Source organism: Astatotilapia calliptera, chromosome 16 (genome assembly GCF_900246225.1).
Source record: "Astatotilapia calliptera chromosome 16, fAstCal1.2, whole genome shotgun sequence".
Lineage (NCBI taxonomy): Eukaryota > Metazoa > Chordata > Actinopteri > Cichliformes > Cichlidae > Astatotilapia > Astatotilapia calliptera.
The window spans coordinates 19,735,772-19,752,532 of record NC_039317.1 but is presented as its reverse complement, the minus strand read 5'-3'; the positions used below and the strand labels follow the sequence as shown (position 1 = coordinate 19,752,532).

Sequence of the window (16,761 nt, the reverse complement as noted above, 5' to 3'; positions counted from 1 at the left end):
TGTAAATCATTGCGCGTGAGTCGCTGTTCAGCTGTTTTAGGCCCTGCAGTTTCAATTATGTGCATTCCACAATCGACAGTATCAATCTTCATTATCTGGAAAAGCAGTGTTGCTGGAGAGTGCTGCATTAATTGGCAATCTGTCTTCAGTCTATTACCATTGTGTTAGTGAGTGGCTGGTTTGAATGTCAAAAGACGAATAGCCGAAACCCTCCTCTTTGGGGTGTTGTCATCCATAATGGAAGTATGGATTTGTATCTTCCCCCTACACAGTCACGAGCAGTGGAGCGAGGGCATTCACGGGCTTCCATTTTTAAATCTACAACAAGAACAGCATCTACGCTATTGTAATTAAATTGAATTTATTTTTTATTTTTTTAAAAGATGCAGAAATATCACAGCCTTAAGGAAGGAAATCGGTAGACTTGAAATTCCTCCACTATAAATCTATGACAAAGGACAGCAGACGAGATAAGGTGGCTGTTTTATATTCCGCCACCTTCAGCTTGATAAATGCTCGCAGCTTTTGCTCTGTATAACATACGAGCCAAACCGGTTGAATTTTTATCAGAACACACATTCAGTAATGTCTCTACTGCTTATCAGATGTTATATTAAAGAATTATTCTGTGTTAGCCATTATATTCTATAGTGCAGCACATTGTATGCACAACAGAAGGACTGTGGAGAATTTGCTAGAATTATATAGAGGGATTTTGTTTTTTTTATATTGAGAAATATGCTGGTTTAATAGTAGCCATTTCTAATTTAAAACAGTTTTTTAAATGTCCAACACGGTGGTCTGGTAGCAAACCAGAGAGCATGGTCTGTCTCTGTGTTAGATTGGACACATGCTCAGGATGTACTATGCCTCTCGTCCCATCATAGCTGGGATAGCCTCCAATCCCAGCATAACCCTGAATTGGATAAGCAGAACAGATGGATGGAGGGGTTTTGGTTTGTTTTGTTTTTTCTTTTAACGTATTTGAGCTCTTCACTTTCTTAGAAATGATCACACAAGTTTCCAATAGAGTCATTAAACAGTCTTTAACCTGACAGCCTCTCTGTGATGTCCAGATTTGCCTCTGTGACTATAGTTCTTGTGTAAATCTAATTGAGCATTTCCAGTCATCAGAGTGAGTTTGATTCAAGCTACCAACTCTTCCTTGGTTCACATGAGAAAGGACAACTTCCCAGCCTGATTTACTCACTGTGTGGAAAACAGTTTAGGCCAGCTCCTGGAGACTCTTAAAGATCCAACACCTGTTTTTAGCTTTTCCTTGAATTCATCAAACGTTTTCAGATGTTTTGTACTGAATGGTACAATAGATATTAACATCTAATAGGTTCTTATAGGTTTAAGTTTGTGGAGACAAGACACCGGCGAACACGGAGAGAGACATAATAATATCAAAACAGCAGGAAGATTTGTGTTAATGTTCACCAGTAGATGAAAGCTTATATCTGTTGATCCTCCAAGAAGTTTATGTGTCCGATTAAACGGAGAGTTTTGGCCTTTTTAATGTTTGTCTGCATTTTTATTTTCTTCCACAGAGCGCTGCAAATTCTGATAAGTCTTTTGAAGCACTGCTCAGTCATGTTATCAGTGAGCTCTCGAAGGACAAGAGTGTCTACAAGGTGAACTCTGAAGAAGCAACAATGGTGAGGCACTAAAATGACTGCTTAGAGCATGACTGCCTTCAGGATTACACTCTTTCTCCTCTCTGCCTCTTTCGTTTTCCCTTTAACAATAAATTGCCCATTACCGTGGGAGACTGTGTTTAATATCTCTACTGATCTCTCTAGGGGAGATATACATCACTGTATTATCAGCGAGCTGTAGGCTGATTATTGATCAGGTGTTACTGCTGTTTCCCTCTCCAGCTGAGCTCCAGTGTGTGGTCCCCGCAGTCTATCGAGTTCAGCCTGCAGCAGTTCTGCCTGCCCTTCCTGCGCCTCTCCTGCCTTTTGCAGCATCACCTGTATGGAGACAACCTAACCGGCTGCTTGGTATGATTCATCATAAATGTCATCCTAAATGTTAAAACTGCCTTTTCAGACTAACTGACTGCAAAGCGGTTTGGCTTCTTACAGGAGGAAGAGGAGTTTGCATCCTTGGCTGTATGTTTAGGGCTTTTACCCTCCGCCCCTCAGCCTGCCAACACCGTGCAAAGTGCCTCGTGTCTGGAGTGGCCAGTCAACACCTTTGACTTGGTGACGCAGTGGGGCGCTGAGGTCAAAGGGCTCTCTCAGATACATGCTGCCGAGTCACTGGTATGTTTATGAACTTCTCATTTTTAACAGCGTGCAGTCGAGCAAAGCAAGTAAAGGTTTCTTAAAATGACAATCAAAAAATACTCACATATTCTATAAGAAATACTTGGATTTTAATTTAACTTAATGTGCCAGATCTGATTCCTGTATTTAAAGTTTAGTTTTAGCCTTTGTTGTACCTCTCACATGTGTCTAGCTGACCACGTGTCTTGTGGCCTCCTCCTTTGGGTCAAAGTGTAATAAGGAGATAAAATCAGTTCATTGCTGGGTGTCTGTCTTCTCCTCCTCAGACCTTGCTGGTCCACGATCCTCAGTGGGCAGCGCCCCGTCTCCTGCAGCTGCCTGACAACTACAATATCATCTTCCAGTACTATCACAGAAAGGCCTGCTCTGCCTGCAAAAAGGTGCCAAAAGACCCCGCGCTCTGCCTTGTTTGCGGCGCTTTCGTCTGTCTCAAAGGCGTGTGCTGCAAGCAGCAGGGCATCTGTGAATGCGTTTTGGTGAGTTTTCCCACTATAGTTCCATTTTTATCATCTTCAAAGCATTCTCTGTGAGGCTCAGCATGCAGAATTGACATAGCTGCTTGTTGAAGTCGTCAGCTTTTAGCAAACCTTTTTTTCCCCCCCACACTTGTCACTTTGTAGCACTCCCAACATTGTGGCGCTGCGACAGGCATCTTTCTACTGATAAATGCTTCAGTCATCATCATCATCCGTGGACATCGTTTCTGTCTGTGGGGCTCTGTTTACCTTGATGCACACGGAGAGGAAGATCGGGATTTACGGTAAGACGCGTAACACCCAGTCACACTTTTTTGTTAATAGATAGCATAGAGTCTTTAGAGCAACTCTTTAAGTACACTTATAACACTTGGTGTGATTCTAGTATGAATTTAAATGTAGTTCCCCCCCTTTTTTTTCCTCACTCCTGTTTTCCCCCCTCTGGGATGTTTCCAGTCGTGGCAAGCCTCTCTACTTATGTGAGGAGCGGTATCGAGTGTTGGAGCAACAGTGGGTTTCACACACCTTTGATCACATCAACAAGCGTTGGGGGCCTCATTATAATGGACTCTAAGATCTTCCAAAGTCCACTGAAAAACCACATCCCATGATGGAGAAGATTTTTTTTTAGTTTTGTTTTTTTTAGGGATTTTTTTTCCTTCTGGCTTATGTGTCTGCCTTGATCAAAATATTTGGAAACTCTTGCTGTGATAAACACAAACATCCAGCGAGAGCTATTTCTGCTACAGCCTTGGTTTATGTGAAGTTTGGTGTACAGTCATGCCTAAAGATTTAACACGTGTGTGTGTTCAAGTGATTTATTGTGTGGTTTTTCTACAGGGAAAAACAGAATTTGGTGAGATTAAAGTAAAAAAGTAAAAAAAGAAAAAAAAGGGGGGGGGATATAAAAAAAAAGCACAAATTTGCCCACAAACCGAATTGGTTTGGGTCAGGCTTTTAAAGTCGCTCCAGTTTATTTGGTTTAAAAAAACAAAACAAAAATCAATTGCCGATTGTCCCTGCAAAGTTTGATTACTTTACCACCATTTCTGATGTAAACGCATATCCCTATTATTTATCAAAATGTGCTCTGCTGTGCTGGCATGAGTTTCAAGCTCCTGGTAAGTATAGCGATGTTACTGCAGTGTGCACTCATTGTCTGCTGACATGTGATAGGAGGCAGGACAAGTCCACCCATCAACACACTAGAGTTTATTTTGCTAACAAGCAAAGACTCTTTCTTTTATGGGTCTAGTTGCAATCCATCCTCAGGAATTTTTTTTGTTCTTTTTTGTTTTTGCTGAAATACGTTTTAGATATTTAAATAAATGCTGCTGCTCATTGTTCAAGTAATTAATTTTAACTTTGAAGAATTTGTTTTTGTTTTTTTCCTAAGGTTGTGTTTTGGGTTTACCATAGATGGCTGGGAAATTTGACTCAAACTCAGTTTAATGGTTGAGGAGGTGTGCGGTCACCAAGTTACACCCACTACACTTTTCATAGCGTTGGCCTTTTCACTCTGTTTAACTCAAAACTCCACCTTTAAGACACTCAGCTGTCTTAAGCCTCATCATCACCACCCCCATATAAACATATAAGTCTAAACATTGAGGGAAGGCAAAGAGATCTCACTGCACATCTGGTGTCCTGAGCGTCATGCAAGAGCAAAAATGCTACATGAGTTATGTCAGTGTTCTCTCGAGGTATGAAACTCTGTGGGAGTTGTGTTGCTTCTGTGAGGAGACTGCAGTACTTGTCACTCGTCTGTCTGTGCCATCAGAAAAAGGCTTTCCCTTTACGCTTCTGATTGCCAGGTCATAAACTGCAGTATAGAACATTTATTATTATTATTATTATTATTATTATTATTAACAACTATCTGTTATACATCATGCATCATGTAGTTGTGGTTTATAGTTGCATTCCAACATTGCAAGACTATCAGACTTGAGTATCTGTTGTACACTGTGCATGACATCCTTTAAGCCACCATTGTTTAAGTGTCTTAGCGATTATCATCTTTTTTTTTTTTTATCCTGGAAGAGAAGTTTCATCCAGCCGTGCCTGCAAGATTAAGGGGGCCTATTATGCTTATTTCCAGCTCCATGATTTTAAATGAGACTTCATTAGAGAAACTTTGCTTCTTCACAGTTCACAAGAACATAAAAAGCCCCTTATTTATTATCATTTCTTCTTCTTCTTCTTTAAAATGTCTCTTCAAACCTCTGTCAACCTAAAAGCTCACTTTCTTCTGATTGGCTGCCCTTTGCCTGGCGTCCCAAAAACCAAAACCTAGTGCTTGCAAGCTCCGCCTCCTCATCTCACGTTCAAAACTGCAGTTCGGCACAGGAGTTGGGGAAAACTGTTGTGAACTGAGCAGCTTAAAGGAATTAGTTGTTGTCAGCATCCAGCACATCAATGACCCAGTTTATTTGTAAATGACAGAAAAAGAGAAAAGGCATAATAGGACCCCCTTTTTTTAATGCTTACTTTCAGTGATGAGCACACAGCTGATATCCCTGATGTTTGGTTTTGAAATGCTGGGTCACATTGTGCTGCATCGCAGAATCTCTAAGGAACAAGTCGACACTTGAAAGACTTCCTCTTGAATTCATGCATGCTGCTTTTTGTGTTTTTTCCTGTCTCTCTTATTTTTGTTGTACCCACTTCGTTAATGACCGCAACCAAATAGCCAACGATGGGTGTAAATTGTAACTGAAAGCTTTTGTGTGTTTTCCTGTATGAATGGGGAGAGAATACAGTACATTACTGTAGGTGCTGACTCAAACTTTCTGAGTTTGACCAGAAAGTGTGACTTGGGACATTTAATGCAAAATGTAACATATGTGAATAAAATATAAACACAGTGATTTTGTGTCTTTTTTTTCATTTTTTATGATCATTTTGAACATGACAGTAATTTCTCTGTACTGGATCTCAATCCAATATATCTCCTTTGGGATGTGGTGGGACAGGAGATTAATATTTTTCTTTCATTTATCTAATCTTGGCTTACTTCAGTCTCTTTTCACTATTGTGACTTGTAGAGGTAATGCAAATGTTATGACACGTACACCTCTGAGCCTGAACAGCAAATTCTGGAGATACTCATTCAGACTTTACTGTATTATTCCTGCTGTGAGAGGATGCTGCCATCCTTCTCTGGGGGTAGACTGGTCTGCAACAATGTTTAGCTAACATTCCCACAGGAAGATTACATTGAAAAGAAATGATATTATTTACTGTGCTGAGTGAAGAAGTGGTGACTAGTCATTGTTCAACTCATAATGAAAACTGCAGGTCTCTGGGCCATTGGTGCTCAAATCCGAGGAGGTAGAGACAGACAGATCTGGTCAGGTTTTCAACAAAGACGAGAATAGAGGTGCTGCAAAAAAAAGTTGAATATATTTTAAAATCCAGTACTCAACCATTATCATTATAAAAAAGAAAAACTACAACACAATTGCAAACAAGTAGCCGTCTGTGCTGGTTTCTCCTTGCACTGCTCCATCTAGTCTCTGGCCCAGTGCTCTGAAAAAGGTTTCACTGCCATGTGACTGAGCAGGATAATTGGTGTGAGGCCCTCTGGGTAAAGACCAATGGTCACACAAAGGCTTTGGTTGCTACCAATTAGGCCAAAAAGAAGTAAGAAAAAAAAAAAAAGAAGTAATCTGCACAGGCTGGGAGTTTTTATGAAGGACACAGCTGAGACCGTGTCACCAGTGTCAGGCTGGGAGATGCTGCTGTTACAGGCCGTCCTCCGGGGGGGCATCACTCGACATCTCCTTCTTTTCCCCCCCACGCAGGTAAGTAAAACGCTGCTCTCCACAGCATGAATAGACTATTCAAGGTTACATCAGGTGATACTGGTCAGCCAGTTAACCGTTTCCGGTCTGCAGGACAACATGCTCAGGTGTCCATACTGTTAATAATTAAAGTCTTTGCTGAATAAACAGGGAAATTACTTCGCATATGTTGCTATGGACGGTAAGATGGGTCTAAAGAGTTGATTCAGACAGTGTGCTTTAGGCCTTTATTAAACTCACACGGAGATGGAGATTCAGCTGTGCAGTGATGCTCTGTCTTAAACAGGTTCCTGTTTTGCAGATGACAGAGATGGAAATACTGAGGCGACAATGTCGAGGTAGGTACGAGACTCCTCATCTGTAGCGCTAAAAAAAAAAAATGTACAGCCCTAAATCTTAAACCTAAATATCTTTAATCACTGTGTCAGTTTGGTTTTTTACTTTACTCTGTGAAATACTGTAAACCAGCAATCATTCAGGGAAGAAACCGGAAGTTACATGAAAAAAAGTTAAATAGGCTACATTATGATAGTTATGCAAAAATCCCAATATATACAACACTTTTTGTGTTTTACACTTACTTTAGCTTAAAATGCTCCTTTTTCTTTTCTTTTCTCTTTGTCTCTGTTCATTACCACAGTGGGTTTAAAGCAGAACAATAAAGATGTGAAATGTACACTTCCATCTTTAGTACAGAAGCTTCATCACACTCTGAATTTCCTTCTTTTATAGGCTTTGCCAGACCTATACCACCTTCAGTTTTGTCTTTACTTGGTGAAAGACATGGTCAGGTGACTGACTCTGATGTTTAAGAGTATTCTCTTTATTGGCATTAAGAAGCATTGGGCTTCAGCAGGAAGTATAACTCCATGCATTTAAGAAGATGTCCTGCTTCTGGTCAATAAACAGCAGTGACCCAGTTCCGTTGGCAGTCAAACAGGCCCATGTTGTCACACCACCTCTGTGTTTTCAAGGGGTCTGTTTTGCCTCAGAACTGCTGTTGATTTGGTTAGATGCTGTGAAGTGGTTTTCCAAGTAAAAGATTCTGTAATCACCCTCTTTACTGCATTGTTGATTTGGCCACTTCGGAAGCTTCCTGTCTCTCTGATAGGTCAGTTTGGTATTTTTCTGCCTTATGGTAGCCTTCTTTAGCCTTCTTTACTTGGTCTGATGCCTCTTTGTGCCTCTATGTTATGAATTCTCATTCTCAACAGCTGCCGAACTTAAACAACTGGAATCAACTCCAGACTTTATATGCCAATAATGTGGAAACAGACCACACATGGCTCAAAGCTGCATGTAAACTGTGTAAAAAATGAACAGACCTTATAAAAAAAGGTTTTAAACCTGTTTCTTAAACCCCTTGAGTTAAAGTTTAAAGTGTACAATTAAATCACTTGCTGATTACATCAGGTGTTGGTGTCCATACACGACACTGTGTGAAACACTTAAAGACCTGACTTCAGGTAACACATTATTAGAGTAACACTAAAGAAAAAAGCACTGGGTCACCTACACATTACATTAACAGGAGCTGCCTGGCCATGGAAACCCCGGCCATGAAGCTCCCAGCACACAGTTTTGGTGCTGATGTTAATGCCAAATGAGGTACAGAGCTATGGACTTATCAGAGCATCGGCAGCTTTTACATGCTATCCGCCTCACTCGACTCCAGTCTGTAAACTTTACGTGGTTTGCTTGTCATGCCTAAATGTTTTCCACTTTACAGTAATACCGCTTACAATAGATCAATTGATTGTCCTGAAGGGAAGAAAATTTCACAAACTGCCTGATGACTGACCAAAACAAATGTAAGAACAAAAAATTGCTTCCCTTGCGTTCAAACAGTAGCACAGCCATACTCACATCCATCACAGTGGCACAGCTGTGGTGTTTGTGATGATATGGCTGAGGTTAATTTATAATTAATTATAAATAATAAATTATAATTCATTTAAGACTGATTACTTAGATGGTGATGGTGCCTTTTTGTTATTACAGTTGATGCTTTGTGTATCCAAAGATGTCAATCAGGGATCATTAATCATGCAGGTGCACCGCTAAGATTAAAGATGTTAATGTTTAAAAGAAATGCATTTGTGTCTGCTTGTGTGAGGCTTTGGCCTTCCAGGGTGAGAACAAGGGCGAAATGCTTCAGGCCTGACTCATAGCTAGTGGAGGTTTACCGTAAAGCCTCTTCATATCCCCTTAAAAGGGATTATTGGTTTTTTCCCCTCTCCATAGACTTACCAAAGGGGTTTACCCAGCGGACTTCCCATAAGGCTCTGCCACAGAGGGTGGAATTGTGCGAGTTTGATGGAAGCAGAAAATTAGATTACTGCCTTTCACTCTGTACTGTTTCTGGTGACAAAGATGTGCTGCAGCCGGTCACGTCATGTGCAGCTGTTACCGCATCAGACCTACACTTAGCATTATGTAGATGCACAGAAAATGTGCCCGATGAGCAAAGGCAGAGCAGGGTAGTTTTTCCAAATATAATCACCGTGTTACTATGCACATATTCCTGTTTTGTAACTGAAAATACCATGTACCACTGTGTATCAGACACAGCATCCCTTTTTTAGCTGTGCTGACAAGAATGGTAAACAAAGGGTAACCTGAGCACTGCAATCGAAGAGCAGCGGTGTCCTGTTCTTAAGCGCTATTTCACTGTATCTCCTGCCCATTTAAAGAAATTCTCGTTGCCTTCTTGCAGTAAAAAAGAGCTCGAACAAGTCTTTATTGATCAGATTTGGTTCTCATTTATGTATTTACATTGTTTATTTATTAAGTAGGCACCGAGCGGTTTAACACAGTTCCAGTACAGAGCATAAAACTGATGCTGAGCTGAAAAGAGACATTTTATAGCTGATGCTATTTTTAACCTTAGTTGGCTTCCACAAATACATTGTATAATTTAAATGCTTTAATGGTCACTATTATGCCGATAATCACTTAGCAAACATGTCAAGTGGAATGCAAGAAAAAAAAAATCAATAAATTGATCTTGTTCTCTTTCAGCATCTGTTTTTTTTTTTCTTCTCTTAGATGCTATAAAACTTTGCTCAGTCTATTTTGTGATCCCTCGTCATAGATTGTACCTGTCTACAAATTATAGTCAGAAAAGTTTTATTCAAGAAATATAATACCAGTAATTGTGTAGGAGATTAAATGAAGGCATGGTTGTTTGGAGCGGCTGTTTCAGCTCCAAGTACACGCGTGGAGAGAACCTTTTGTGTCTAAAAATGTTTTTAATTTGCACAAAAAACTGAAGAAACATGCTCTCTATGTTTTTAATTAGTTTGTTAAAAAATTACAGTCATATTGTGTTTTTCCCCCCCTTATTTGCTAATGCTGTAGTGATTAATCAAAATGTGACAAATGCCCATATTTGGGAAAACGTTCAAAATGAGGAACGGCATAAAAATGTTAGAAACTTCTACGTAGTTGGTGCAAGTGTCGGCTTGTGTTGGGGCACTTTCCAGCTCCTGGAATATGTAGCATTGTGGTTTTTCAGGTGAAACTGATTATTATTAGTATAAAGTACTGATCCAGGCACATTTTAAATGCTTAAACTTAGACTAAAAAGCTGAAATACTTACATATTTGTAGTCTTATATACTTATAGCCTGGGAGGGTTCTTTTGTCTCTGGAGGCTCTGGATATCTTTGTCTTATTGCTTTAAGGTTTATAAGGCTGTAGAGCATCAGAAGCTGTCTGAACGAGTGAAGCAGCAGCAGCTCGGTGTGTAAAGGACATTATGAGCTGAGTGAAGATAGGCAGAAACCATGTGACTTAGAAACTGTCACGGACTTCCTGGTTACTGGGCTGCAACAGGGGATGCTTCATATCAGCCACCATTATGAGTGGCTACATCTGCCACCTGAATATTTAACAGCACTGTGCATCAGGTTGCAGATTACTAGTGAATTATTAATCCCTATAGATTGGCATGAACTAGCCTGGAGTGTTTTGTGGTGAGGCAGTGGCAAGCACGTTCACAGTAGCAGGTATGTCTCACTTACAGCTTTATCATCTGCACTTTATTAATTTTAAATGAGTTATGAATAGATTTAAGCGAGTGAGCTAACATGTGGTATTTTTTTGATGGATTCTTTTCAAAAGGTAGGTTTTGGGGAGGGTTTGTTGCTCAAATTGGGTGAGATCAAAGTTCTTGTGCTTCTTGTAAAGTTCTAAAAATCTAATATTTACACATTAATCACTAAATTAATTGTACATTTAACAATAATCTGCATACAGGCTAGTTGGAGGAAAACATTGCAGATATCTCAGAGAAAAGCTACTGTAGAGAAATATGAGCTGTCTGTTATAGAAAAAAATAGAAGGTGTGGTGGCAACAAGTGGCAGGTGATGTTACAGTACTTACAGAACTTGCAGTAGACATCCTTAAAGAAAAAATATATTATTAAATCTCTATTATTAAAACTGAATGACTGTAATTAGTCTTTACTGCTACTTATGTAAATTCCAACAGTGTGTGCTCCACTTATGTGGGCAAACTAACTTTCTATGTGATGAGATAAAAACATTACAGCTCATGGGGGGGAAACTCTCCACTTTGATGGTTTTGCAAAGAGATGTTGATTGATGGGTAAGACAACATATTTGTTTATAAATAGTAATATATAAGTGATCTGGTATATTTGTATTTAAATGTGTGATGTGAAAAAACTCATAATTACAGCAGGCACTTTGGCTTTTTCTGCGATCACATGCAGCTCCTTGAAGGACACTCTGAAGGGTGTCACTCTGTGCTGCATGTCTGTGCGTCTCTGCAGAATCGTGGTATATCCATCTAATATCAGTTAGCATGCCATTGCTCACGGTGCATGCACAACATTTCATAAATCTGTCCTCATGTGTGAGTTGCTGCGCCCCTGAGGGTTAAACATCATTCACTGTTTTTCCCATCAGTATGCGAACTTCCCCAGCCTTTCTCAGGGTCATACAACCTCCGTGATGCATAACACATTTATGACAAAAGGAGCATTCGTGGGATTGCACACAAACATCCCTCTCCATCACGCTTATCTGGATTATGTGTCGTTTTGTAAAAATAAGATTCATGCATCCCGACGTGGCTGTATCACTTGCTGATCCATCATGTTATTTGTTCTCAGCTGTTTTGACACTTAATCCTTTGCATCATTGGCCATATATGTTGTATTTTGCCACAGAAGCATCACATGTTGACTACAAGGATGATTTACATTGGTGTTTTCCATTCCCGTTGGTCATTAGTGCTGAAGACGTGCAAACGCTTTATAGTTTTATACAACAGTTTATTTGGAGGTGTGGCAATGCTTCAGTGTTCACTCAGGACAGCGCTTCTCAAGATAATCTCTGACCAATCCGATTGATCTTTAGAAGATTGCACTTCTTAGTGTGCAGTGACAAGGTCCCTGTGGAGAGGGCTAATTCAGTAGCTGTGGGAAATGCCACTTGTTGCCTGTCCTCCCATGGAGGCCATTCCTGTTGCTACTGGTGTTGTTATATTATGATCGCCAGAGAGTCTTTGGTTGTAATTCTTCTCAGCCCAGATGAGTCAGGAGAAAATAACACTTGCCATGTAAGTAGAGTGTTGTCCTCTCCATCCATATCTGTGGACTTATTTTGCTTTGATTTGTCCAGGTCGATGCAGTCATTGGTTTTAGCTGAACAAAAATGCCTCAGGGAATAAATGTACTCTGTGTGCTTTACCTGCACAGTTTATAGGTTTTAATTACTTGCTGCTCTGTCACGGTAAGGTTCAACTGTTATTCACAACAAGCATCCTTTCTGCAAGACGAAGTAGTGAAGGTTTTAAGGGAATTAACATTTCCATTTGTTTCTGTAAACTTTGCAAATTATTCAAGATTTATTTTTTTAAATCTTGGTATGACTGTTTTTATTGTCCAGGAGATCACTATATGGACTGTACCCCTACAAGTCCAGCATGCTTGGACTGGAGACTCTGGGCGATCCATCAGGTGACTGGGATATAGTGGAAACCATTGGCAAAGGAACTTATGGAAAAGTCTACAGAGTGACCAACAAAAAAGATGGGAGTCAGGCAGCAGTGAAAGTGCTGGACCCGATTAATGTAAGTCTGATTAAAGTGTGTTTACTGCTGGACCCGGCTTCTTGTTGACTGTTTTCAATCTCACAGAACTGGTTAGGGTTTAGATGCAGTATCTGTTCAGGCTATTTTTGCAGAATAGTAATGATGTGTATGTATGATGTCAGAAAGTTTGAGGTGTATGAGTTTATGCTGATGCTGTTTGGCAGTGAAGTAATGGCGATCTTAAGGTGTTTTGTTGTGGGAGTAGATCTAGCTCTGGATGAGCACCCATTAGCTCAGTGGTTCCCAGCTTATTTGGTTTATAGCACCCTGAAATGACACTATTTGATTTAACCAAGACAGCAGGCAGAAAGAACAAATGAATGTTTGCAAATGCAGAAGAAATCTGTTGAACAACTCCTCACCTGACTGCCATGACCTTTGTGATTATGCGATTATGAGAAGAATATGCTTTGTAGATTTGAGCTTTTGCTGTTTGCCCTTCCTGGTGCTACCCCCAAGCGATTTGTGTTTCCTCTTGGTCTTGAACCAGGGATCATTTGCATGTTAGGTGAATGTGTAAACCACTACCTACACATGCAGTTAAGACCATGGAAAATTCAAATACCTGAATTTCACTAAACTTGGTGCACAGACTTCTTGGATATGAAGATAACATATAAACTGCACAGCAGTTATTCGTCAGATAATTGCATTTCAATAAGAGAGAGATCATTTGGAAAAATAAATTATTTATTCAAAGACAGAATTTGAATAAAAGCTATTTGGTGATCAGACTCAGATGAACCATTCCAGCAGAGCGGACACCCATCAGTGATAGAAACTGAAGATGAAGATGACAGGTTAGATGGGGCTCCGAGAGACTGGGGTAAAAAAATAATTATAGTTGAGGTCTAACCGACCACCTGTTTAGATACCCACATGTTGCTCAAAGGAACCACACGTGACTTTAAGTCTTAATACAAGTAAAGCATCTGAGTTATAGAAGAATGTATCCCCATGGAGTTGTCACAAAAGGGAGAATTGGAGACAAATCCTTTTTCTTTTTGAAATGTCACTGTCAGCCTCCTAGATTCACTTGCATGGCAGTGGACCGTGCTGTTAATTGAATCTGAGGGCTTTGACCCACATGTTGGGAACCACTGATTTAGATTAGGGCATGCTAATGTAACGTGTAAATACAGCCAGTTCTGCCAGGTGTTATCTCATAGCTAAACAAAAGCATAACTAAACCTGCCTAAAACTCCTAAGAGGTTTAATTACTCTGCAAATCCATTTTTAAACACTTTATTTAGTTGAACCTGCACCTTTTTTATTGTTTGTTACCTTCTATGGCCTTTTTTGGCTCTTTGTACATCACTCACAAGCCTATCCTGTAGAAGTAAAACTTAGCTTAAAGATGTAATTTAACTGCTGGCTTTATGCAGATTAAACCTCCAGGTTTTCCCGATGAATGATATGATATCTGACATTGCATGTATGGCTCACTGTAACCTTTTATTATATAGTGTTGGTGAGGAGGTTTCTACCTTGCAGGACCTCATAATACTGCGACAGAAAACTAAAACCACTGTGTTTTTCTTTGTAACCAACTTGTCTCAGCATTCGAGCCATTCAAACAGAGTAAGTTGCCGGTACTTTTCCCCCTCTCCATCTTGATGCAGTCGTACTTGCACTTGCTCCTGTGATATATATCAATGTCTCCCCTTTTCATTTATTTCCTGTCGTGCTAAATTTAACGTGCTCTTACCAGAAACTGTAGCTCCTGCATCGCCTGTATCCTCTCTGTATAACCGTCCATTTGTTTGCGTGATAAGGATACTGTAGACTCTGAATTGGCAGCATATTGTGGGAGTGTGACTCGGTCTGAGGCGAGCCTGTGATTGTGTCAGTGGAACAATCCCCATCCTGGCAGCGCTATCCACCATGATGCGCCCCTGATGGCCATGAAGATGAAGCTGCCTCCTCTCCCATCCCTCTCCCTGATTAGACTGCTGACACTATCACTCAGACATCCAGGAAGAGAAATTCTGCCTCTCTGACTGTTGATCTTCCCTCCCACTGAGATTTACTTTGATAGAAAAGTGCTTCCAGAAATAGTTCAGCACAGCGGCCCATCCCTTCCTTATTTACTGAGTTTATAACCCCAATTTTAGGTTTCTTATTATAGTAGCCTAGTTCACTAAAAATGAAACGCAGCCTGAAATATTGAAGCACAAATACACCTTTTATAACACATCACAGTGTTGGTTTATCTCTTTCCTTGCTGTACTTAAACACTGCTTGTTTGCTGATGCTGTTTAAAGGATGTGGATGAGGAGATTGAGGCAGAATACAACATACTGAGGTCCCTGCCCAACCATCCTAACGTGGTGAAGTTTTATGGCATGTTTCATAAGTCCGACAAATTAACTGGCGGACAGCTCTGGCTGATACTGGAGGTGAGCACTTTATTATGTATATTTGTATAACACGTGTTACACTTTTCATACTTTATGAAGGGCTTATTGTCAGTTCTCATTAATGCAACTGTGGTTGGGAAAATTATTGCGACCATGTTCTATAAACTGGCAATCTGAAGAAACTGAAGACAGGGACCAGGTCTGCCACAGCACACAGTTAGTTGCTGTCTTCAAAGTGACGTTGGTGTTTCAAGACAGCCATTAAAACAGTCACTCTGTCAGTCTGTTATCAGTATGTGATCTCATTGGCCCTGACAGGCTAAGATTAAATGTAATGTGTTGGCACTTATTTAGAAACTGGCTGACTGCAGTCTTTCTGAGTCAGACTGCGATTGTTAGGAAATAGGTTGCCTCCCGTCGAGCAACTTGTGCAATCGCTTTGTGATCAACAGCTAGTCTCCTTGCAGTCTGTTGCTTATAGCAAACAAATTCAGTGCAATCACCAAATTTTTCATAGTTGCAAGGAGGTTGCTGTCTAGTTTTTACTCTAGTGTGATTGAGCCATAAGAGTTAGATCCTTATGTTTGTAGGTTAAATATGAATCTACACCATAGCCAGTTAGCTTAGCATAACAAAAGAAACAGCTAGCCTGGCTCTGTCTGAAGCTGTCTAAATCTGGCTCTCAGCCCCTTTAAAACTCGGTAAAGATGATATTCTGTCACTATCATTTAAATCCCTGCAAACAACAGTGTAGAAAGAAACAACACATTTTGGTTTTATTACCAGGTTTATACCACTTGGAAGCTTTTGCTAATGCTTTATGTCTGCTTTGGCTCAGTGGGAAATGGGCCATTTGTGTGTCAGGTGTACTCTTCAGTTCGGCCATAATAATGGTGGATAAAGCTGTCATTTACCTCAAAGACCACCCATGTCTCTGACAGTCAACAAAACGGCAGAAAGGAAGAAGCGTGCTAGTCAATAATAGCATTACAAGTTTCAGAAACAAAGAAATTGAGAGAAAAACACGTTATTAGGCCTGAGGGATACACAGTGTGAGGTTGGTGGGAAATGCCAGGGTTATTCCAAGCTTCAAATTAACCATGCGTGTATGCACAGTTAGTGCAATGATTGTGATACCAAACAATCTGTTACCTGGAGTGTCTTTTTCCTGTATTTCGTCACAATTTCATAATCAAATGGCTCAAGTAAATAAAACCCCTATTTAAAAAAATGAAGTTTAAAACTCTTAAATCCTTTTTCACATAGACCGGTGACAAATTAAAGGAAAAACATTAATCCACTGTGGCTCACAGTCTGAGAAACCTGGGAATTAGTTATGCCAGCAGAGACATTTTGCTGGGATAGCTTTTGCCTTTAGTCAGAAGGTCAGTGCAAATCAATATAAAGTGTTCTGAGTTATCAGCTTTACAGCTTTTCAGGATCAGGATCACAGTGACTGGTTTGATTAGAAGTCACCAGTTCTTAACCTGTTTGAATGCTCTGAGACGTTTTGGAGTGATGTGTTAGGTTAGCTGATTCACAGACATGAAGAATCTTTGCATATTGAAGCTGCTTTCTGACCAAGTACTGACCAAACACAATAACACCATACTGAGACACTTTATGTTGGTTTACCCTTTAATTTGTCGCTCTTCTGTATATAAGAAAGCATTGATCTGGGTCTCAGTTAGCCAGGAA

General features: G+C 40.1%; 2 protein-coding genes across 8 annotated transcripts in view; both read left to right on the top strand.

Moving 5' to 3' along the window:
• Positions 1–3,590, top strand: part of ubr3 (ubiquitin protein ligase E3 component n-recognin 3) — a 35,553-nt gene extending 31,963 nt beyond the window's left edge. For both annotated transcript variants that reach the window (XM_026144153.1, XM_026144151.1), the window contains 6 exons: positions 1,554–1,661; positions 1,884–2,009; positions 2,094–2,273; positions 2,564–2,773; positions 2,918–3,057; positions 3,230–3,590. In XM_026144153.1, the coding sequence (XP_025999938.1) occupies positions 1,554–1,661; positions 1,884–2,009; positions 2,094–2,273; positions 2,564–2,773; positions 2,918–3,057; positions 3,230–3,347 (882 nt within the window). In that variant the 3' untranslated portion in view covers positions 3,348–3,590. The remainder of the gene's footprint in view (positions 1–1,553; positions 1,662–1,883; positions 2,010–2,093; positions 2,274–2,563; positions 2,774–2,917; positions 3,058–3,229) is intronic.
• A 2,893-nt stretch (positions 3,591–6,483) lies between these two features.
• Positions 6,484–16,761, top strand: part of myo3b (myosin IIIB) — a 70,074-nt gene continuing 59,796 nt past the window's right edge. For 2 of the 6 annotated variants that reach the window (XM_026144903.1, XM_026144901.1), the window contains exons 1-4: positions 12,020–12,169; positions 12,499–12,682; positions 14,264–14,284; positions 14,968–15,102. In XM_026144903.1, the coding sequence (XP_026000688.1) occupies positions 12,141–12,169; positions 12,499–12,682; positions 14,264–14,284; positions 14,968–15,102 (369 nt within the window). In that variant the 5' untranslated portion in view covers positions 12,020–12,140. Of the gene's footprint in view, positions 6,580–6,865; positions 6,918–12,019; positions 12,170–12,498; positions 12,683–14,263; positions 14,285–14,967; positions 15,103–16,761 lie in introns of those variants that run through there. The other 4 variants (XM_026144904.1, XM_026144902.1, XM_026144906.1 and 1 more) reach the window with 3 other exon arrangements.